Raw genomic sequence first — 25,031 nt, 5'->3', positions numbered from 1 at the left:
AGTATGAGGAAATTAATTAATCCTAAACACTAAACACTAATCCTAAATACTGAACAATATATGAAAGGCTTTCTGCCAGATGATGTGAAGTATAGAAGAAGTAGAAAACGATCACTGCTCTTGAGGTAACTCTTATATTATAGATTTAGGTAGTTATATGGATGGATAGATAGATATGTAGGTAGAGACATAGGTATATAGATGGCAATATCTAGTTTTAGAAGTCTTCGGAAAGGAGATAACCTGAAATACAAATAATTTTGTTCAAAAGTGTTGACAGCAGTGTTATCAAAAAATAAAAGCAGGCTATATTGGATCAGTTGTTATTGGACTTGCCCTCTTGCCATAAACTACCAGAAAACTGCAAAATATGTGAAATAAATATTTTCAGACATTGGGAAAAGTTAGCAAAGACTGTGGTCTCAACACTTATTTTAAACATTCTCCTGAAGGCCCTAACAATAATATAAAGGGGAAAAAAGAGTGCATAGTAGAATAAAAGAAGTAATCTATCTTAATTCACAAAAGACATAATGACATTTGCAGATAATTCTAAGCAATCCATAAAAGAGCTACCAGAAATAGTAAAATAATTTAGTAAGATCACAGCACACAAGTCAATAAAAACATCAATTGTACTTCTATATACTAACAACAAACAACTGAAAACAGAAAATAAAATACAATACCGTTAATAATACTGTTCAAACACATGAATACTTAGGGATGAATTTAACGAAGTATGTATAAGACCCACACACTGAAAAGTAAAAAACATTAGTGAGAGAAATTAAAGAAGACCTTAATAAACAAGTATATATCATGTTCATTCATCAGAATACTGAATACTATTAAGACATCAAATTTCCCCCCAAATGATTTGTAGATTAAACATAATCCCATTCAAAATTCCAGGAGTTTTATTTGTATGAGTTGAAAAGCTAATTATAAAAGTTATATAGAAATGCAAAAGAAGATTAGGAGGAGAAGGATGAGAGAAGGAGGAAGAGGAAGAGAAGAAGGAGGAGAAGGAAGTGAACCAAAAATTTGAAAAAGAACAGATTTGGAGAATTTGCACTACCTGATTTAAATCCTTATTATAAAACTACAGTAATGAAGACAGTGTGATATTAGCTTAAGAATATACATATAGGTCGATAGAACAGATCAGAGTCCAAAAATAGACCCACACATACATGGTTAGTAGATTTTCAACAAAGGTACCAAGGTAATTCAATGGGGGAAGGGATCATCTTTTCAATAAATGGTGCTAGAACTAGTTAAACAAATGGGAAAAAACTGAACCAGTATTCTTACCAAATACCATATACAAAATAACTAAATGAGTCAGGTACCAAGGTAATTCAATAGGGGAAAGGATCATCTTTTCAATACATGGTGCTAGAACTAGTTAAACAAATGGGAAAAAAACTGAACCAGTATTCTTAACAAATACCATACATAAAATAACTAAATGAGTCAAAAGCTAAAACCATAAAAGCAACTTTTAGAAGCAAACGTGAGAGAAAATCCTGATGAGTTTGGGGGTACTCAAAGATCTCTTATAAAGGACACAGAAAGCCATAACCATAAAAAGGTGATAAACTGGACTGTGCCAAAATTAAACGTTTACTCTCTGAAAATACCAGTTACAAAATTGAAAAGGCAAGCTACCAAATGGGAGAACATATCCACAAAACATGTATGTATTAGATTAGACAAGATGTTGTATCCAGAATATATAAAGAGCTCTTACTACTCACCTATAAGAAAACAAAAAAGAAATGGCCTACTAAAGCACACAACATAGATGAATTGCAAATGTATAATGTTAATGAGAAAAAAACTAGACTCAAAAGGTTACATACTGGATGATTCAATCTATATGACATTATGAAAAAAGGTAAAATCACAGGAAAAGAAAATAGATGAGTGATTGCCAGGAACTGTGGGTAGGTTGGGGGAGGGGGCTCATTATAAAGGGGCAGCATGAGGACGTATTTTGAGGTGATGGAACTGCTCTGAATCTTGATTATGACAGTGGTTACAAGATTGTATGCTTTTATCAAAACTCATAGAATAGTAAACCAAAGACAGTAAATTTTACTAAATATAAATAAAAAGAGAACTATATGAAAACTACCAGGTGATTGCAATACTCAAGATACCAAAATGGTTAAAATAACTACAAATGCAGGAAACAGTGAGGAACAACTAGACATTTCATACATTGGTGGAATGTACAATGGTACAACCACTTTGGAAAACAGGTTTTAATTTTCTTGTAAAGTTAAAAATAGACTTAGGATACAACCCAGCAATTCCATTACTTGATTATTTATCCAAGAAAATGAAAGCACATGTCCACACAAACACCTGTTGCAACGTTCATAGCAGAGGAAGTGGGGTAAAATTTGAAGACACTTTTCTCCATTCTGACTCAGTACCCAGTACTTTTCCACTCCTATTTTTTCTCTTCTTCTGCCCCTGGGCCCCTAGGTCCATAAAACTGTGAGAGTTTTTTCTTTGAAGCTTCTTCATCAGTGAGATGAAGTAAGCAATTAAAGACTTGACTCTAATTTTCATTTTGGCTTGTTTTAGTTGGCTACTCAGACTTAAGAGCTCAGCTGAGCTCTGGACAGTATGATCATTTAAATTGGTGCAAATTATTTCTTGATGAAATTTAACATTATTTTTTTTTAATCTCAGGAAATAGGAATGGAAAAGGACCTCCTCAATCTGTAATGATGAAAAACTTAAAAGCTAAAATAAGGGTGAAATACTGAATATCCTCCCCAAAAGACAGAGTGCAAAAATGGATATCTCCTCTTAGCACTTCTATTAAACTTGTACTGGAGGTCCTAGTCAGTCCAATAAGGCAGCCAGCACAAAAAGGCATAGGAATTGAAAAGGAAAAAGTGTAACTCTCTTTACTTGCCGATGTATAATTATGTACATGGAAAATACAAAGTAACTACTAGAACTAATAAATAAATTTAACAACACTGTTCTATAACTTGATTATAGATTACACTTACACTATTGTATGGATCTATCAAAACTCACAGAACTGTGCAAAAATCAAACACTAGAAAAGAAAAAAGAAAAAATGAGTAATATCTTAGGATAAAAAGTTCAATATAAAAGTGAATCATATGTCTGTATCTTAGCAACAAGCAACTGAAAGTACAATTTTTAAGTAAGAGCATTTACTATAAAAACAATCATATGCATGGGAAGAAAGTGAGCAAATGCTGTGCATGACTCTATGATGACCCAGTTAAAGAACATCTAAATTAATCAAGAGATGTACTGTGTTTATGGATTGGAAAAATCAATAATTTTAAGATTTCAATCTTCCTATATTAATCCACGGAATTGTTGCTATCCCTATCAAAAATTCAAAAGTTTTTTAGTAGGAATTGACAAGATGAATCTGAAATTTATATGGAATTAAGAAACAAAACAGATGAACGGGGGAAAAAAAGAGAGAGAGGCAAACCATAAAACAGACTCAACTATAGAGAACAAACTAGGGTTGCTGGACAGGAGGTGGGTGGGGGGATGGGTTAAATGGGTGATGAGTATTAAGGAGGGCACTTGTGATGAGCACTGGGTGTTGATTCCAAAACCAAAGACCCCACCAAAAAGGAGAATTACAGACCAATATCCCTGATGAACATGGATGCCAAAATTCTCACCAAGATACTAGCCAATAGGATCCAACAGTACATTAAAAAGATTATTCACCATGACCAAGTGGGATTTATTCCTGGGCTGCAAGCGTGGTTCAACATTTGCAAATGAATCAATGGGATACACTACATTAATAAAAGAAAGGACCAGAACCATATGATCCACTCAACTGATGCAGAAAAAGCATTTGACAAAATACAGCATCCTTTCTTGGTTAAAACTCTCCACAGTGTAGGGATAGAGACAACATGCCTCAATATCATAAAAGCCATCTACGAAAAGCCCATAGCGAATATCATTCTCAATGGGGAAAAACTGAGAGCTTCTCCCCGAAGGTCAGGAACATGACAGGGATGCCCACCCTCAACACTGTTGGTCAACATAGTACTAGAAATCCTAGCCTCAGCAAACAGACAACAAAAAGAAATAAAAGGCATTCAAATTGGCAAAGAAGAAGTCAAACTCCCACTCTTCACAGATGACATGATACTGTATGTGTAAAACCCAAAAGACTCCACCCCAAAATTGCCAGAACTCATACAGGAGTTCGGCAACATGGCAAGATATAAAGTCAATGCACAGAAATCAGCTGCACTTCTATACACTAACAATGAGACAGAAGAAAGAGAAATTAAGGAATCTATCCCATTTATAATTGCACCAAAAACCATAAGATACCCAGGAATAAATCTAACCGAAGAGGCAAAGAATCTGTACTCAGAAAACTACAGAATACTTATGAAAGAAATTGAGGAAGACACAAAGAAATGGAAAAACGTTCCATGCTCATGGATTGGAAGAACAAATATTGTGAAAATGTCTATGGTACCCAGAACAATCTACACATTCAATGCAATCTCTATCAAAATACCATCGACATTTTCCACAGAGCTAGAACAAACAATCCTAAAATTTGTATGGAACCAGAAAAGACCCCAAATAGCCAGAGGAATGTTGAAACAGAAAACCAGAGCTGGCGGCATACAATTCCAGACTTCAAGCTCTATTACAAAGCTGTCATCATCAAGACAGTATGGTACTGGCACAAAAACAGACACATAGATCAATGGAACAGAAGAGAGAACCCAGAAATGGACCCCCAACTCTATGGTCAATTAATCTTCGACAAAGCAGGAAAAAGTATCCAATGGAAAAAGGACAGTCTCTTCAATAAACAGTGCTGGGAAAATTGGACAGCCACATGTACAAGAATTAAACAAGACCATTATCTTACACCATACACAGAGATAAACTCAAAATGGATGAAAGACCTCAATGTGAGACAGGAATCCATCAAAATCCTAGAGGAGAACACAGGCAGCAACCTCTTCGACCTCGGCCACAGCAACTTCTTGCTAGACAGGTCTCCAAAGGCAAGGGAAACAAAAGCAAAAATGAACTGTTGGGACTTCATCAAGATAAAAAGCTTCTGCACAGCAAAGGAAACAGTCAACAAAACTAAAAGCAACCTATGGAATGGGAGAAGATATTTGCAAATGACATATCAGATAAAGGGCTGGTATCTAAGCTCTATAAAGAACTTATCAAACTCAACACCCAAAATACAAATAATCCAGTCTAGAAATGGGCAGAAGACATGAACAGATATTTCTCCAAAGAAGCCATACAAATGGCCAACAGACACATGAAAAAATGATCCACATCACTCAGCATCAGGGAAATACAAATCAAAAGCACAATGAGATACCACCTCACACCAGTCAGAATGGCTAAAATTAACAAGAAAGGACACAACAAATGTTGGTATGAAAGTGGAGAAAGGGGAACCCTCTTACACTGTTGGTGGGAATGCAAGCTGGTACAGCCACTCTGGAAAACAGTATGGAGATTCCTCAAGAAGTTAAAAATAGAGCTACCCTATGACCCAGCAATTGCACTACTAGGTATTTACCCCAAAGATGAATGTAGTGATCCAAAGGGGCACCTGCACCCCAATGATTATAGCAGCAATGTCCACAATAGCCAAATTGTGGAAACAGCCGAGATGTCCATCGACAGATGAATGAATAAAGATATGCTATATATACACAATGCAATATTACTCAGTCGTCAGAAAGGATGAATACTTACCATTTATATCGGCATGGATGGAACTGGAGGGTATTATGCTGAGTGAAATAAGCAATCAGAGGAAGACAATTATCATATGGTTTCAGTCATATGTGGAATATAAGAAACAGGGCAGAGGATCATAGGGAAGGGAGGGAAAACTGAATGGAAAGTCATCAGAGAGGGAGACAAACCATGAGAGACTCTTAACTATAGGGAACAAACTGAGGGTTGCTGGAGGGGAGGTGGATGGGGGGATGGGGTAATTGGGTGATGGGCATTAAGGAGGGCATGTGATGTGATGAGCACTGGGTGTTATACGCAACTGATGAAATATTGAACACTACATCTGAAACTAATGATGTATTATATGTTGGCTAATTAAATCTAAATAAATTTTTTAAAAATGAGCACTGGATGTTATATGGAAGTGAGGAGTCTCTAAATTCTACTCCTGAAACTAATATTACACTATATGCTATCTAACTGGAATTTAACTAAAAACTTGAAACAAAAAGAAATGAAACTAAAAAAAAAGTAATAAAAATTCAATATTAAAGATCAAAAAATAAAAATATATAAAATTTATATGGAATCAATAGCCAAGACAATAGTCAAGACAATCATGAAGAACAAATTCAAAGGAGTCACACTACAAAATTTAAAGAGTTATTATAATGCCAAAATAATGAAGACAGTAGGATATTGGCATAAGGATATATAAAAAGATCAACAGAACAGACTAGTGAGTTCCATCCAAGACCTGTACATACACATTCAATTGATTTTCAATAAAGCCATCAAAGTAAATTAATTAAAAAAGGAGATTTTTTTGAATAGATAGTACTGGAATAACTGGTTATCTACATAGAAAAAAATCTGAAACTATAAAGAAAACATATGATAATATTATTGCAACCTTGGAGTTTAAGATTTCTTAGAGAAGACACAAAAGACACTGAAAGGTAAGGGGCATGAGGGAGCTTAATAGAAAAAGTTCTAGATCTTGACCTGCTTGGTGGTTACTGTGTATACAATTGTTAAAAAAACAATTGAGCTGGGGTGCCTGGTTGGCTCAGTCGCTTAAGCATCTGGCTTTGGCTCAGGTCATGATCCCAGGGTCCTGGGATTGAGCCCCACATCAGGCTCCCTGCTCAGCGGGAAGCTTGCTTCTCCCTCTCCCACTCTCCCTGCTTGTGTTCCTGCTCTCGCGCTCTCTCTGTCAAACAAATAAATAATATTAAAAAAAAAACAAAACAATTGAGCTGTTCACCTAAGATCAGTGCATATCACTTGTAAATTACACTTCAATAAAATAACTGTTAAAACGCAAACATCGGGACACCTGGGTGGCTCAGTCGGTTAAGTGGCTGCCTTCGGCCCAGGTCATGATCCCAGGGTCCTGGGATCGAGTCCCGCATCGGACTCCTTGCTCAGCAGAGAACCTGCTTCTCCCTCTCTCTCGCTCTGCTTGTGCTCTGTCAAATAAATAAAATCTTAAAAAAAAAAAAATGCAAACATCAGGCTGCGCATGCCCCTTCCTTTCCAGCCCCGGCCCCTGACGTAGCAGCTGCCGAGATGTTGATGCCCAAGAAGAACCGAATTGCCATTTATGAACTCCTTTTTGAGGAGGGAGTGATGGTGGCCAAGAAGGATGTCCACATGCCCAAACACCCTGAGCTGGCAGACAAGAATGTGCCCAACCTTCACGTCATGAAGGCCATGCAGTCTCTCAAATCACGAGGCTACCTAAAGGAACAGTTTGCCTGGAGACATTGCTACTGGTACCTTACCAATGAGGGCTTCCAGTATCTCCATGATTACCTCCACCTGCCCCCCGAGATTGTGCCTGCCACTCTGCGCTGCAGCCGCCCTGAGACTGGCCGACCACAGCCCAAAGGTCTGGAGGGAGAGCAATCTGCAAGACTCACACGAGGGGAAGCTGACACAGACACCTACAGACGAAGCGCTGTGCCTCCTGGTGCCGACAAGAAAGCTGAGGCCGGGGCTGGGTCAGCAACTGAGTTCCAGTTTAGAGGCGGATTTGGTCGTGGACATGGTCAGCCACCTCAGTAAAGCCGGAGATGTTTTGTGTTGAATAAATTTGTAGCCAGAAAAAAATTTAAAAAAAAAAATGCAAACATTAAAATGTTCTTAGCAGCTTTACCTATAAAAGCCACACACTGTAAACAACCCAAATGTCCATTAACAGGTAAATAGAAAAACAAAGTGTGGCATATCCATAGGATGGAATACTACATAGCAAGAAAATAATGACCTACGGATACACACCACAACATGGATAACTCTCAAATGCTGAGAGAAAGAAGACAGAACAAAGAAAGGGTACATACTGTATGATTCCATTTATATAAACTCTAGAAAATGAAACAAATGTAAGAAAGCAGATCAGTAGTTACTTGGGAGTGAAGGATGGAAGTAGGGAGGGAGGGAGGGACTATAAAGAGGTATGAAAATCTTTTCTGGTGATATATATGTTCATTATTTTTAATGTATCAATGGTTTCACAGGCATTTACATAGGTCACAACTCCTCAAATTGTATACTTTTTTTTTTTAAGATTTTATTTATTTATTTGACAGAGAGCAAGAGAGCACACGCAGGGGCAGCAGCAGACAGAGGGAGAGGGAAAAGCCAACTCCCCGCCACTGAGTAGGGAGCCCGATGTGGGGCTCGATCCCAGGACCTGTTCACTTGTGTCCTCTTTTATCAGCAATGATCCCAGCTGGGATCATGATCCGAGCTGAAGATAGACACCCAACCAACTGAGCCACCCAGGCGCCCCTCAAATTGTATACTTTAAATATGTACATTTTACTGTGTGTCAATTATATCTCAAAAGTTACTTAAAATTTATAAAGAGGCAGATTTGAGCTCAATAAGAAAGAATTTTCCTTCTAACAACCAGAACAATAGAATTTTACAATTAAAAGACACTTTTTGTTTATTTCTGACAAGGTAGCATACATTCCCTATTTGAGCACTTTTAGTAATGGGGCATTTCCATTATTAAATAGCTTAATTGTTAGAAAATTATTGATACCAAGAGTTCCTGTAACTCATTCCATTGATTCTAGATCTTGTCTCTGATGCTAATCTACCTTCCCCCAAATTCAAAATTCATTCGATTAGCTACTGAGAACCAACTATATGCAAGGACTCAGTCTATATACTGTGGTGAATACAAAGATATGTAAGACAAGGATCATGATGTCATGGATTTTCCAATTTAGTATCTAAAAATAACTAACTCTAGCTCATTGTCCTTCTTCATCATTGTCTCCTCTGCTGTGGTTTATTCAGTGAGAATGTTTCTGACTTGGCAACTGGACTGAAGATGGTAGGAAAGATACACGAGTACAATCTAGTATCACTATTTCTATTTGGTAGTTTAATTGTGTCTACTAGGATGAATAAAATTACAAAATCATATTAACAGCTCACCAATCCTTAAACCAAAGTGGTATACTGGAAAGAGGACTAGAATAAGATTCCTGTTCTGCTTCTGCAACTAACTAGCTGCATCCTTTATTAATCATTTCACTTTCCTATAAAATGATGGAGTTGGTCTCCATAGAGATGTGGTTTTCAAACATTTTGGTCTCAAGACCCATTTACTCCCTTAAAAATCATTGAGGATTCCAAGAGCTTTTATTTAGGTGAGTTATATCTATCAATATGTACCATATAAAATAAAACTAGTATTTATTATTTTTTTATTTTTTTATTTTTTTAAGATTTTATTTATTTATTTGAGACAGAGAGAATGAGAGACAGAGAGCATGAGAGGGAGGAGGGTCAGAGGGAGAAGCAGACTCCCCGCCGAGCAGGGAGCCCGATGCGGGACTCGATCCCGGGACTCCAGGATCATGACCTGAGCCGAAGGCAGTCACTTAACCAACTGAGCCACCCAGGCGCCCTAAAACTAGTATTTAAAATAATTACTTATTCATTCATTTAAAAGTGACAATACCATTGTGCTGTATGTTAACTAAGTAAAATTTAAATAAAAAAATTTTAAGTGACAATAATGAACCCATTACATGTTAACATATATTATGAAAACTAATTACATTTTCCAAAAGTACAAAAAAAGTGTGAAGAGGAATTATCTGGATTGTTTTTATTTTATTTTATTTTTTGGCAAATCTCTTTAATGTCTGCCTTGATAGAAGACAGCTTCCTCATATCTGCTTCTGCATTCACTCTGTCGCAATATGTTGTTTTGGTTGAAATAGTTGGATCTTCGTATCTGCTTCTGCATTCATTCTGTTGCAATATGTTGTTTTGGTTGAAATATATGAAGACAATCTGGCTTCATAAAGTTATATATTTGGAAAACTGAGTATTTTAATAGCCTTTTAAGAGAATTGTGGATATTTTTTGATACTATGCCAAAGCTCTATAAGTGGTAGACTCTAAGGTTAGTTGCAACACAGAATCGGAAACCTCATCAATTACCTATTTGTACTCAATTACATTAAAACTCATTGATCTATCTTGCCTCTGAATGGATCTTTTACCCATGCATGATATTGTAACATCATGCATTAGTCATTTGGAAAATATTAGGTCACTGATATTTGCACAACTTCCAAATGTTAATACATTTCATTATACAAAATCATATACATTAATATAATTACTAATCTCATTAGAAAACACTAAGATTTGGGAAGCTGTCACACTCATAGTGGCAGATGCAAATTCTAGTTCTAATTCTTACTTGAAAAGTTCAAATTTGTTTATTGGCAACAAACACTGCCAATAGTTTTCCTTTAAGTGATAGAGTCACTTTGCTCATTTTCGAGAAAATGCCTGCCAAATACCCAAGTCTGAAAAACCATAGTTTGTCTCAGTTGTTCTTTCAATAAAAATGTGTTCCATGCAAAGATCAGCTAGTTCAACCTACAACTCAATCAACTGCACATGTGCTTTTCCTGAAAACAATGACCTTACTTCAACATACAGAAGTGTTTTGTGTATACTTTCTCATTTTGTCATACAGAACATTAAAAAGATGTGCACTCAAAGGTCAAGAATTAATAAAATTAATACTACACTGAGACCATTCTTAAGTAAAATTGGCTTTTTATCCCCTGAGTATATGAAGAATACAACTACTAGGACAATTTGGTACACTGCACTAGCAGTTTACCCACCATCAGTGCAAATGCCAACACAGCGAAAAGGACAAAAAAGTCTTCATACTCTTGTTAAAATAGTCCTCATGTTCCTCCTGATAGAATCTTAGGAATCCCAGGGGTCCAGAGACCACACTTTGAAAACTACTGACCTAAAAGATTAATGTCCCTCTAGCTCTAAAATGTCCATAATTATGTAAATACTCAACATCTTTCATTTATACAACTCTAAAAAACATTAGTTTCCCTATTAAGAAATACATCTTACATTTAACAAATACATCAATTTCTTACAAATCTGTTATTCAACTAATCCTGGGGATAAGCTCATGAGGTCATGAAACAGGAACTATTTCTTCCTTCCTAAAAGAACCTTGCTTTTATTTTTTTTTTAAAGATTTTATTTATTTATTTGACAGAGAGAGACACAGCAAGAGAGGGAACACAAGCAGGGGGAGTGGAAGAGAGAGAAACAGGCTTCCCGCCAAGCAGGGAGCCCGATGTGGGGCTCGATCCCAGGACCCTAAGACCATGACCCGGGGCCGAAGGCAGACGCTTAATGACTGAGCCACCCAGGCGCCCCTAAGAACCTTGCTTTTATTCAGATTTTCCCACCCTCCAACTTTTGCAGGCACCAATGTGCTTTGGAAGCAGGGATGTTAAGTCACTAGTCTAACTACTGTTATGGTCCTATTTCACTTGCCAATGTACTAGTAGAAATATATACATACAAAACAATTCTAACCAATGAGATGTAAGGGGTGTTTTCAGGGTGGGGGTATGGGACACCTGATAAAGTTTTCATTGCTGATAAAAGAGGACACAAATGAACAGAGAGTTCATACTCTTCTTTTACTGGTCATTGTGGTATCTTCATGTGATCTCTGGAACTGCAGCAGCCATCCTGGTAGTATGAAGGGCACTAATCTGTGAAAGTAAGCTGTTAGGCAGAGTATGACAGAACAGAAAGTGGAAGGAACCTATGTCATTTATTTGGCTGAACTGATTAACCTTGGAGATACTCTACTTCAAAACTTCTTGTTAAGTGAGCTAAAATTTTCCTTTATTGTTAAGACAGCTGAATTTCTGTTTTCTACCACCTGCAACAGATAAAAACTTATCTGATATAAACAGTCACTGTTATGCCTATCTTTCATATAGGAAATGTTTTACTACATCAATTAGATTGTGAGATTATGGACAGAGAAGGGCCTCTCCTCCATGAACAAAGTCCTAGAGAGCTCAAAATACAGAATATACTAAACAATTTTTCCCTAGTGTCCCACTCTTAGTACCATTTGCCTCCTCAAGTTCCAAGATCTCCTTCAATATTCCATTAGTGTCATATATACCATAAGAAAATTTGGAAGCAATTCAGCCAGTTTTCCTAACATATAGGAAGAGTGTTATTTGACTTAATTATAAGATGATGTAAATGCTAACAGAATTTCTTACAGTCTTATTTTAGTACTCACTGTCATAAAACCAATTCTATTAACCTGACTAGCACTTGCTCATAAGCGGTGCTTAAGTCTCCAAGTTAATAAGTAAATGTAATGTTTACATCAGGTTCAATAAAAGTAAAAAAAATAAATTAAAAATTGAATTTAGCAAAAGCCTGTTTCCTTATAACATTTGCTTTGGTTGTCTTTGGTTAGCAAATAGCAAGGGATTTAAGGTTCCCATTTCATCAGGGTAGCAAGTACCATCACAAACTACACTTTTGGTTAAAGGCCAGCAGAAGCTGCTAAAGGAACAAAGGGCAGTCGGACCTGGATAGATTATGAAGGTAAATAAACTCAAGCATTGATGCATAAAATGAGAATCTGGTTTGTTAAAATTAAAGGAGCCTATGTATCAGAGATCACACTAAAGATGCCTCTCCAAAAAAACCTCAAGAATTACTGCTATTAAAAATACATCTTTGTAATGAAGATTTAGTTAAGTGGCTGGGTGGTTCATTTATAATGTTAATTAGAGGGAATATATTTTCAAAAATTACTTCTGTTCCATGGCTGCTATCATCAGAAGCGGATGAGATAATGGAATCATTACATTTTAAAAAGAAAATCATTAGAGGATAGGACCAAATCAACCAACCAACTGGCAATCAATTGAGCATCAATTCCATAGTCACTGTACTAGACAGAAAAAAATTATCAAGGTTGTCTCATAGGCACTCTTATACACTACTGATAGGAGTATAATTGGTAAAACCATTCTGGAAAGTAATTTGGCAAGAGCAGATCTCTATCATTCAGAAGCTTAAAGTTCAGCTATTCAAATGCCACCTGGAAAAGCCATAATGCATAACAGTTTGTGATTTTATAGAGGAATACATTTGAATTGCACAAGCTACAAGGCTGGCATAAAGGCAATAAAGTCTCTTAGCTCGTGAGGAAACACAAGAAGAAGGTAAAATGGAAGTGGTACCAAATGGATGGGGGACCCCTGATTCCACGTATACTTACAAGTTTGTTTCTTAAAAGAGGAGCTGGGGGCTAGAATAGCATCACCCCAAAGTGAGAAAAATAGATTAGCAATTAATGGGGGAAATGTCCTGGAGTAACACTAAGGGAAAGATGAAAGCAAGGGACAGCACTAGACAAAGACACAGCCATTTAAGTGTAAGCATCACAGGCAGCTATAGGGTAGGGATTGATGAAGAGAGTGAGAAGGGAGAGCAGAAGGGGCTCCCATTTCAGATGCATTCCACAACTCTGCTAGGGAAAGGGGAATGTCAATGGGTTTGGCATATGTTATATCCTTGCTATTGCTAGGAAGAGGTGAGGGGTGGTATTCATGGAGGGCAGGCTCCACCTTCTGTCCAGGGGAGAAATGGAGAGGAATGCATGGTTTACTAAATTAAAATTTAGGCCCTTGAGGATGGATGGCCTAGGCAATTACAGTAAAGAGTTATTAAAGGGTGGGCCAGTGGTGAGTGTATCTTTAAAATCAAGTCAAGTGACCAGTCACAGGAAGGGGTTATGGACAGGGCAGTGGGAATTATTCAACTTTTCAACATGACTTTATTTTTCTGTATTATCTATCATGTATGAAACAGGAACTGAGGAAAATCTCATGAGCAGGTTTTAGAGTCAGACCATTCTGATTCAAATCTTGGCCCAATTATTTACTAACTGCACGACTTTGGACAAGTTATTTAACTACCTTGTGGGCCTCAGATTCCTTATACATAAAAATGGGAATAGTATTATCTACCTAACAGGTATAACATAGTAACCACTAAAAAAAGTTAGCTATCATAATTTATCTGTTGATATCACCTTTCTAAATGTCAGGGTCTGCTGCATGTACCAAAGACTCTGAAAATACTAATGGCTTTTAACTCACTAACTCCCCATAAAGGAGGCAGTACTAATAAAAGAATACAAAATATGGAATAAGAATTATTCATGGCAGTTTTTCTTACAATGGCTTTAAAAACTTGAAATTTAAAAATATATTCTATAGGGGCACCTGGCTGGCTCAGTCAGTAGAGCATGTGATTCTTGATCTTGGGGTTGTGAGTGTGAGCCCCATATTGGGTATAGAGATTACTTAAAAAAAAATCTTTAAAAAAATATTCTATAAAAGTGAGTAAGGGAAGGAAAACTAAAATAAGATAAAGAAAGAGAGGGAGACAAACCATAAGAGACTATGGACTCTGGGAAACAAACTGAGGGTTTCAGAAGGGAGTGGGGTAGAGGATGGCATAGCCAGGTGATGGGTATTAAGGAGGGCACTTGATGTAATGAGCACTGGGTGTTATATGTAACTGATGAATCACTAAATTCTACCCCTGAAACTAATACTACACTATATATGAACTAACTTGAATTTAAATAAAATTTTGAAAAAAAGAAGAACAAAGTGAATAGGTAATTTAATTGTGGTATGTATAACTTATATACAGTCATTTAAAACTAGTATCTTTATTTTTTTTAAGATTTATTTATTTATTTGAGAGAGCATGAGCAGGAGGGGCAGAGGGAGGAGAGAGAATCTCAAGCAGACTTCTTGCTGAGCGTGGAGCCCGACATGGGGCCTGATCCCAGGACCCTGAGATCATGACCTGAGCTAAAACAAAGAGTCGGACACTTAACTGGCTGTACCAAGCAGGTGCCCCTAAAACTAGTATCTTTAAACAAAGAATTTTAATAACATGGGAAAATGCTTAATAAATGAAAAAAGCATTACGATATACAACTGTATATAAAGTAATCCCAATTTTTAAAAATTTTAACCAATTTTTAAAGAGGAAAATCATTAAACAATAATTGGAACCCCAATTTCTATGTTGTTGATAGAACTGTGGACATGTTTTTATTTTCTTCTTTATAATTTTCTGCATTTTTCAAGTTTCCAATACTAAGCATGTATTACTTTTGCTATTAGACAAAACCAACATGTAAATTGGTTGAACAAATGAACAAATATACAGTTCTTACCTATAATCTAATAGGGAGAACAGATAAAATCCCATGAAACAAAATGCTTGTAAGACCAAATACATTTAGGGCACCTGGGTGGCTCAGATGGTTAAGCGTCTGCCTTCGGCTCAGGTCATGATCCCAGAGTCCTGGGATCGAGTCCCGCATTGGGCTCCCTGCTCAGTGGGGAGCCTGCTTCTCCCTCTGCCTCTCTCTCTCTCTGTCTCTTATGAATAGATGAATAAAATCTTTAAAAAAAAAAAAGACCAAATACATTTAGATACTAGACAGGAAGAGGCTAAATATTACAAATGTTCAAAGAAGACTAAAATCAGCCATTGATATGTAATAGTAAGGGAAAGTTTCACAGAAAGACTATTCTCACTAGCACGTAAACTCCATGGAGGCAAGAAACCTGTCTATCTTATTTAGTTTTATTCACAGTGTCTAGCACAGAATGATTTTGCGAACAGAACATATCCAAGAGGATGGAAATAAAACAACATATACAATTCTTAAGTACTTACAGGTTGCTGAATAAATATCTGCTGGATGAATATAAACATCACGCTGAAACTGAGCAAAGATTTGGATCAACAGGATTCCAATCAAAATGTAGAGGCAAGGGGCGCTTGGGTGGCTCAGTCAGTTAAGCGTTTGCCTTTGGCTCAGGTCAAGATCTCAGGGTCCTGAGATGGAGCCCCATGCATCAGGCTCTCTGCTCAGCGGGAGGCCTGCTTCTCCCTCTCCCTACCGCTCTGCCTACTTGTGCTCTATCAAATAAATAAAATCTTTAAAAAAAAAAACGGAGAGTGGGGCGCCTGGGTGGCTCAGTCGTTAAGCATCTGCCTTCGGCTCAGGTCCTGATCCCAGGGTCCTGGGATCGAGCAAAAAGCAAAACCTTCTTCAAAATAATCATCCACCACAAATTATAGTTGTTTTATAAGTCTAACTTTTTATATGTGATTGTATAAAATCACACCTGCAACACACAATTGCTTCTAGATTGCTTTAAATTATCTCTCTATATGCAGATATATGTACAAAAATCAAACTGATCTCTATTATGATCTCTTATTCTAAGTCCAAAGCTGTTTCCATTATACAATGCTACTTCTCCTAACATCAGCAGGAAGAGATGTAATCCCCAATATCATTTCCATTTCACCTCCTGTGTCTCCACCACCAAAAAAAAAAAAAGGTAGCAGAGATCCAAACACTCTGAACAGCAAATAAGTCTCTATAGACCATATACAAAGGAGGTAGTATAGTACAGTCATTGAGGGTAAAGAATTTGGAGTCAAGCTGTCGCAATTTCCAGCCCCACAACTTAGTACCTATGTGATCTTTTGGAAGTTACTTAACCTCTATGATTCATAGCTTCTTGATCTGTAAAGTGGGGATAACAATGGTATATATCTCATAGGTCTGTTGCAAAGACTAAATATGATAATGTACATTGCCATATTAGCACAATGCTTGGCACATAGTAAACACTCAAAAATTAAAGTTATGATCACAGTGTCAACAAATTCTTCCTATGGAGCAGTCAATTCATAGTATACTTCAGAGGAAAAACTGTTCTGGTCACAAATGACATTACTACCCTCAGTGAGTTGTTGCCACTGGTCACAAGAGAGATGGTACATTTAAATTAGAGAAACCTATCACTTCACTGCACAAAAAAACTCGTATTTGTATAGTAGGGGTAGTACAATTTTACACACAGTATCCATAAATCTAAGTTGCATATTCTACTGATAGTAAGTATGGGTATAATTACCTTTCCATAAAAATATGTTCTTTCCACCACTAGAAAAGACCTTTACAAACTAAACCTGCCTTTTTCTCTTACTGCCAACCTTTTCAGCATAAAGATTATTCTATTCCACCTAATAAACACTCTACCTAAAAAAATCTTCCACGTATTTATGATATCCCAATTTGGCATGACTTCAGAAATAAATCACTTAACTATGAAAAATTAAAGCAATTCTTGTAAGTATCAATATTCTTCCTGATATAAAAGTCCCAATACCAGACTACTTCAGTCAACAATCAGTCAACTCCACTACCATCCATTTTACTCTGGAGAAGGTCACCAATATCCCTAGCACTAATATGGAGAGAAGATACCATTCATATCTTTGAGATGATTAAAACATTTCCTCTAACGAGGATATTGATGTGTGAAGCAGAAAAAACAAACCCCTGGCTTTATTAGAGGCACAATGTCCTAATGATAGAGAAATGGGATATAAAATGTTCTTTTAAAATTATACAGAAAGAAAAAGGAAAAAAACTGCATGGTATCTTCTGTAACTACTTCATGAACACTCAATCATTAGAGTCCAAGAAAATAAGCTTGCTCCCAAGTTCTGTCAACCATAAAAAGAAATCTCACTTTTGATTTTATTACAAATTGATGTATAGTATTGTTATACATACCTGTATGACTGGTATCGGGTGCACATTTACTAACAGCAACATCAAAGGAAAAAAATTAGAAATATTTAAACATCCACAAAACCTTTGCCCCTGGGCCACATGCCATAAGCGGTAAGCACCAAGATGTTTTTAAAAGTAACTTATTTTCCCGATGGAGGGCATGTATTGAATAGAGCACTGGGCGTTACACACAAACAATGAATCACGGAACACTACATCAAAAAAATTAATTAATTAATTTTAAAAAACTAAAAAAAAAAGTAACTTATTTTCAACAACACAATTGTAGTTTTATCTGGGGGCCTATAAGCACTACTGAGTGGCAAAACCTTACCCCATTAAGATGCTCTGCATCAAAAAAAGCAATTTTAAGTCATCTCTAATTTTTCAGAGGAAAAATTACAAGTGTAGTTGATATTCATGGTTTTTCAGCAGACCTGCTATCATAATGACGTTGTGCTTAGAGTAATATGAAAGTTAGTTTTCATACCTTGGGTACACATTTTCTGGAGGATAAAAGGACAATGTAATCAGAGGTATGCTGAGTGTATAGAGAAACCAGACAGCTAACTTAAAAGTGGACCCAGATAAGCCATAACATAGCAGCTGCATATATAAAGAACTGATAAGTCACTCAACCACGGAAGGCCTAAGCCATGATCTCACATTAAAGTGTTTTTAAAACCACCCATTATGATCACTCAAATATAACTTTTAAATAATTTGTCGCATACTTAATTCTTTCAAGGTGAAGCGAAATGAAGGATGATGGGCTTCAAGCTGGAAAACATTTTCTTTAACAAAGCCATTCATTCCTTTACATCTGCCTCATCCCCGGAAAGATAGTGGGTGGGACTACCCAGAGATCCTTCTAGGAGATATATTGGAGTTTTAATTCTACATTCCTAAAACTGAGTGGAATTTTTGCGCTGTCATTTCACAGGTGCATCCTCCTCCACTGTCCGTTAAATCAGAACACTCATTCTCCTTTGAAAAAAAGAGAATTCTTTTCCTTTAAATAGGTGATGGGCATAGTTTCGATTTGTTTAGGTGCCTTAGTAAGATTTTTTTTTTTAAGTAAACAACAAACAAAAACCCAGGAGTTAAACAACAACAACAACAACAACAACAACCCACGACGCCGAAGACCTGGAGCCTGAGACCATCCGTCTTTACCTCCTTCTTCCGTGTGTTACCTGAGCGTTTGCCATAAGGACGTCAAAAGGGGGACACGGTCTCTACAGGGGCTTTAGTGGCCAGATGTGAGGGTAGGTTCGTGTGGCCTAAGGAAGGGGCAAAAGGGAAGCACTTCCCGGGCGCGCCCAACATTCTGATGGAAGCTGGATTTAGAAAAGGCAAAATATTCAACTACAGATCAGGTTTAAAGAGTGCGTGGGCTGGGTACAACTAGTGTAAAGGTTAGCGGGCAGGCAAGGGAAACAACCCGAGGGCGGAGGGTGGGGAGGAAAAGTTTCAAATACCCTCCAGAGCCTAGTGAGCTATTAAGGTGCGTCCCCCACCCCGGCTCCGCTCTGGCCCCCCAGGGCAGCTAGCTGCTGCAAAGCCCGCAGCCCGATTTTTAAACGTAAACCTCTCCCGTGGGCTGGAGAAGGCTTGAGCTACCAGCGTTGTAAATAATGTTTCCTCCTAAGCAAGTGAGGGCAGAGTGGAATTCCCTAGCCAAGGCCGAGGAGAAAGGAAGGTAAAGGGACAAAAAAGTAATTTCTGCCTGAGCGTGAGATGACGGGGGCGGGGGGGGGGGAGGGGAGGGGGGGGGGGGGTAGAAGGAAGGACTTACCGCAGCCTCTGCAGGCTGCCCCCAAAGACTCAGGGCCAGTAAGAACAAGCCGGCAGCCAGGCTGACTCCACGCAGTTTCATTCTTCTCCGGCTCCCGCAGCTCCTTCAGCACCCGCACGAAATCCCTGGCTAGCTCTGACCAACTGACATAATCTTGAGTTTACGGGGAGAGAGCTAGAGGCGGAGAGGGACAGCGAGGGTGTCCCAATTGTGCCCGTCGGCTTAGGTGAGGAGGAAGCTTTTTAAGAGTGTTGGGGGTGGGAAAAAAAAAAAAAAAAAAAAAAAAGGAGAAGCTCTTCTTCCCTCCCCCCCTCCCCTCCCCAAAGCTGGTCTCTCGGGAGCACTTCTCCCTTCTGTCTGGACTTGCAAACTTTTTCCTCACGCAAGTCCCACAGCTCAACTTTCCTCCCTCTCTCCTCCCGCACCGCCCCCTCCCCACCAGCTACTGGGGAATTTGAGGATCACTCCGCCACCGCTTCAGACTGCCCCAGCAACCTGCGAGGGAGTGACGCTCAGTTATTTGGGGGAGGGAAACTTCCAGATCAGTTGGCTGAGTACCATGAGTCCAACCGGGAAGCTTTTCTATTCGTTCACTTGCACCTTCCGTTGGTATTACTCTTCCCTGCCCAGTCCCACTCTCATTGGCGAGAGCACCAAAGCCAATTACAAATAGACCTGAGCTGGGACTATTTTTTTTAGCGGATGTATCTTAGAAGAACTGAGCTTTTTATTGTTAATGGTTAGAAACAAATTTTGGTCGCCGCTCCCTGGGCTGCTGGTGTTCTTTGCCTTCCACCTGCTCGCAGGACAGTTTCTACATACAATAAAATATGTGAAAATATTAGAACTGTATAAGTATATTTACATAATTAAACATATTCTTACAACCGAAGAATTAGGAAAACGAACCTACTTAGGTGTACGAAGACTTTATGCGTGATTTAAACATCTAAGATTGAGGAGCATTCAGTAGATATTGGTAATTATTATATGGTTGGATGCTATTGTAATACAGTCATATCTTTTTATTTAACTACATTGTTAAATGCTGTCATTTTTACCTTTTGTGTTGAACTAATATAAAAAGGTATTGACTCTCATTGCAGTTGTGTTTCAGAAGGATTTAGTACAGGGGATTAAATAACTTTCATGAAGTTTTCTTTAAAACTAACACAAATACCTAACTGGGAACATTTATGTAGAGTTAATGGCAGTTGAATTGATGTTTCCGAAATAAAGTAGACTTGAGCATTACTTTGGTAATCCTGATCTACAGATTTGTTAAAGTACCAACAGGCCCAGAAAATATTTTGTGTGGACTCCTCGGAGGGTCTTTCGCGGATTTGCTCAGGAATTCCTCAGAATATTTCTGTTATCTCAGAACCTAGAATTTGCCACTTGAGAGTCTTGCAAGACTTTGGACCTATTCATGGGGGCCCACTCAGCCTTAGGTTCTACTCAGCTTTGGGTAGATTTATTACTCCAGAAACTTCCACCACCACCCCACCCCACCCCACCCCACCCCCAGGAGCTTAGTAGACGATCAGAATGAGTGTTGTATGCATTTGGGCAAGCGTGCAAGGGCACTTTGGGGCCCAACGGTAGGAGTCCTGTGCCTTAAATCTATTTATGTGTAACAGTTAACGGTGGTTTATGGAAGTGTATGCTGCACAGTTGCTTAAATCTTAGTGTAGAGGCCTCTATGGGCCTGCGCGTGAAGCTATGGAGATGCGTGGGAATATTATGCGCAGAGGTCCCTGAAAATGAGAAAGACGCCGGGCTGCCCAAGGTAGGGGGGATGATTGACAGCAGACAGCCCCGCCCCTTTCCCTCCATTCCTTCCTCTCCTAGTGTATGGAACTATCTTTTGAGTGCGGCAAGTTGTAGCGGGCACCGCTGACTGTTTCCCTTTGGGGCACTTCTTATCTAGAAGCTGAGTTTAGTTTCTTCCGAAGTGGGCCACTTCGCCCCCCTAGCCCGTCCTCCTGAATAAGGAAGCAGCCGCCAAGCATCAGCGGAGCCCTGATGAGCCGGGGCTGTGGAGCCGCTTAGCTGTCTCCCGGGACCCAGCTCCGGAGGAGCCGCAAGCATGCACCCTGGGTGAGCTGTTGCTGCCCTGAGCTCCCCTCCCTCTTTCCTACTTTGAGCTACTTTGCCGGACCGGGACTATACTTGTACTTATGTCATTGCAGAGAAAGTGGGGGGGCAGGCAGCCAAAAAGGGTCGGGGACTACGGACAGACGTAGGACCCGGAGCCTTGAGAGCCCATGTTACTCACCCTTCCTCCTGTTTCAGGTTGTGGCTGCTCCTGGTTACGTTGTGCCTGACCGAGGAACTGGCAGGAGCCGTGAGTCTCTTTTCCTCCCCGACCCTTTTCCCTCCCCCTCCTTTGACCCCCTTCCCATTCCACCTCTTGTGTTTGTGTTAGGGGGTTACAGAAGGTTGCACTGCGAAACAGAGTTCACATCACTCTCCTTTCTAGTGGGAGTTAATGGGGTTCTTAGGAATAGCACAGCGTCACGCTTATGCCTTTGGGACTCAGGCATCTTTCTATCCCAAAACTTCGTAACGGGTTGGGAAAATAAAAGTGGAAGACACAAGAGACGCACATTTCTGAGCCTATTCCCAGACGACTTTAAGATGACTGACATCTGATGCTTTTCTCTGCATCTATCTCCAAGGCAGAAGAAATGTAATTTTCCCTGGTCTACAAGAACATGAATTGGCACACAAGTTTGAGAGTGGGAGGAGAGCCCAAGGAGTGGGACTTGAAAGTGCCGCGAAAGTTATGGGAGTCAACTTGCTTGTGATCCTTTGACAGTACCAGATGACAACATCTGGACTCTTTAACTACCTGAACTGAACTAATACCACTAGATGATGTTCAGTTTCTGTCTGATGTTTCCTTTCACTGGTTTTCTGTGTCATCAGAAAGTTTAGAATAGAAAAAAAAAAATCTGAAAGTTAACATTTCATAGGCTGTTTAGATATCATCCATCGAATCAGCTAGGGACTGCAGGCAAAGGAATTTCTGCAGACATCTGGTCAAGAAAAGTTTAATGGATCCCAGAAAGTAGAGAGACCCCCAGTGTAATTACTAGGATAATTTACCAAAGGAGGAATGACCCGAATAATGAGAGATATTGCAGTTTTCCAATCTCACTAGCTACTTCGGCTGGCAGAAATAAAGTTAGCTGCTGAGTTCAAATATGAAGTTGTTTGACTATTGAGTACAATTTCACTGCTCTATTTAATAAACTCTTAATAGCCAAAGTCATGCACCATATAGATGATAGATATTTACCTTGTGGGTTTGACAATTTAAAATGATTGGCTGTATTTTTAATACTTGAAATATTTGTAAATACTATGTATAGAGCCATACTTAATTCAACCCAATAAAAGCAACTAATATGTTTATGGGTGGGGGGAAGGATTACTTTGTCCTGGCATATATCTTTAAGAAAATACCAGAATGAAGTGAAATTATTTCTCTTAAGAGAATGATGCCAGAATACCTGACTTTTAACATCTTGTGACACCCCCCGCAACTCAGAACATCAGCTCTTATGTAAGTAAATTCAAGACTTTGTAAACAGGAGTATTGATCTACGATTCTGTGTACTTCTCCATCTGATTCCTCCAGTACACAAGTTTAGTTATGTGTTACCTTGAGGCTCAATACTACATTTATTGAAAATGCCAGGTTTTGATTAGTTAACAATTTGTCCGGGAATCTTTCCGCTTGTAAAAATGTTATGCCTGGGCAGCATACCCTCCAGCAAAACCTTTATTTTCAGACTCTAGCTGATTGTATTCAGTGTACTTTTGGGGAAAGGCATTAACAAATCATTCTAGATAGCTGGAGACTGCCCAAACACTGCATTTTATCACTTGATATACATAAAAGTCACTGGAGGATTATGCTTTAATTCTTAGAAGTACTGAAGTGTGTCTCTAAAAGCAAGCCCTGCTTTGGTGTGTGGATTTCAGATTATCATTGTTTTACAGTGCCACCTGCTATATCAGTGTGAGTGACCCTGGTAAGACTAAAATAAACCTTGAGATACACTGACAATATTTTTTGTTTTAGCTTATTTACATCCAGAGCTGCTTCCTTCACTGCTGTTTACTTCTGCATATTATCTTTGGCAGTGTAAAGCTTTTTTCTTTTTTCATGCGGGAGAAAATGGCAAAGAAAAAGAGGAGAATCACAAGATAAGTTCTCAAAAGGTGACTTTTCTGAGGGGAAGTTTTTTGTTTGTTTTTACTCTTTGTAGTGGATTCTCATGTGTATTGGATGGTTCTCATCTCCTCTCAATTCCTGTTTATCCTCTGGGTTTGTAATGTTTTTCACCTTTCAAATGGTTTTAGCTCTTTGAATTCTCTGTACCTTGACTAATACTAATGAAAAATAACATTTAAATAGATTGACAAGGAACTAGGTTATGCTTCTCTGTAAGAAAGTTTGTTCACTGTGAGAGTTAAGTTGCCAATAACAGAATCTTGGTGACCATTTGAGATAGGGTCTTTTAGGTGCTTTTGATTTCTCTTTGTCAGAGTTTATAAAGCAGTGCTATTTAAAGGGATGGAAAGCTAAATGTTAAGACCTGGGATTAAAGAATGAGTTTCCATTAAATTTCTTTAAAAGAGTGATGATCTTCATTGAGGTGAAGTACTTGCACAATTTATCTGAATGAGATAGAGCCTAGGATTTCAGAATATCCATAATCATTTTTGGTTATTAAGTGCCTGAGGCACAGCACACAAAGATTTATTTAAACATAGTCTCTAACTCTCTAGGGTTTTACTTTCTCAGACAATGGTGGTCATTATGTTCCTTAAAAGATAGGATACCTAATGATAAATTATTATCTGCATGTACCTGCATTGTGTTAAAGAAAAGAATAGGAAGATTGATATCTCACCATAGGCCAACATATCTAGCAGTTAAAATATGCGAACAAAGTAGTCAGGGTCCTTATTTTTTCTTCCCAGTTTGCCTCAAATCTGCTTTTGTGAAAAGCTCAAATACAACCAAGCATATTTAAAGTCAAAGCCTAGCGAGAGTTATTTAGATAGAGAAGAGGCAAAGGGGAGAAAATATATGTCTGGTTGTCCCCTTCTGCAAAGAGCATAGGTAAATCAAGGTCTGATTGAAATACAAACTTCTTTCCTTAAAGTTGTAACTTGCCCAAGTTGGTCCTTTCCACTGTGATGTTCAGCCCTAATTGCAGCCATCAAAGTATGAATAGAGTGTTCGGGATTTTCAGAGATGGAGAAAGTTTCTTCCTACTCTAAGGATCAAGAGGAGTATTTGCCTTATTTGGGGCTGTGTCTCTAAGAATTCTTTAAATAAAAAAACCAACTTTATTGAGATACAATTTAAATACCATAAATTCACATATTTTATATATATAT

General features: G+C 38.3%; 3 protein-coding genes across 4 annotated transcripts in view; 2 read left to right on the top strand and 1 right to left on the bottom strand.

The window, feature by feature from the left end:
* The window catches only part of COL4A5 (collagen type IV alpha 5 chain), a 224,292-nt gene extending 204,407 nt beyond the window's left edge, over positions 1-19,885 (bottom strand). For both annotated transcript variants that reach the window (XM_035006996.1, XM_035007003.1), the window contains exon 1: positions 19,611-19,885. In XM_035006996.1, coding sequence (XP_034862887.1) covers positions 19,611-19,691 — 81 coding nt within the window. In that variant the 5' untranslated portion in view covers positions 19,692-19,885. The remainder of the gene's footprint in view (positions 1-19,610) is intronic.
* On the top strand, positions 7,341-7,842 carry LOC118012001 (40S ribosomal protein S10-like). Its single transcript, XM_035007017.1, has one exon. It carries the CDS (start codon positions 7,345-7,347, stop codon positions 7,840-7,842), a length of 498 nt encoding a protein of 165 aa, XP_034862908.1. The 5' UTR covers positions 7,341-7,344.
* A 1,402-nt stretch (positions 19,886-21,287) lies between the features above and the next one.
* The window catches only part of COL4A6 (collagen type IV alpha 6 chain), a 273,873-nt gene continuing 270,129 nt past the window's right edge, over positions 21,288-25,031 (top strand). Inside the window, exons 1-2 of the mRNA XM_035006974.1 lie at positions 21,288-21,710; positions 21,906-21,957. Of these exons, the coding sequence (XP_034862865.1) occupies positions 21,700-21,710; positions 21,906-21,957 (63 nt within the window). The 5' untranslated portion in view covers positions 21,288-21,699. The remainder of the gene's footprint in view (positions 21,711-21,905; positions 21,958-25,031) is intronic.

This window comes from Mirounga leonina, unplaced genomic scaffold (genome assembly GCF_011800145.1).
Source record: "Mirounga leonina isolate KUSES-001 unplaced genomic scaffold, KU_Mleo_1.0 Mir_101664, whole genome shotgun sequence".
In the NCBI taxonomy this organism is placed as follows: Eukaryota; Metazoa; Chordata; class Mammalia; order Carnivora; family Phocidae; genus Mirounga; species Mirounga leonina.
Note: the sequence above shows the minus strand (reverse complement) of the source record. Positions and strands in the feature narration are given on the sequence as shown.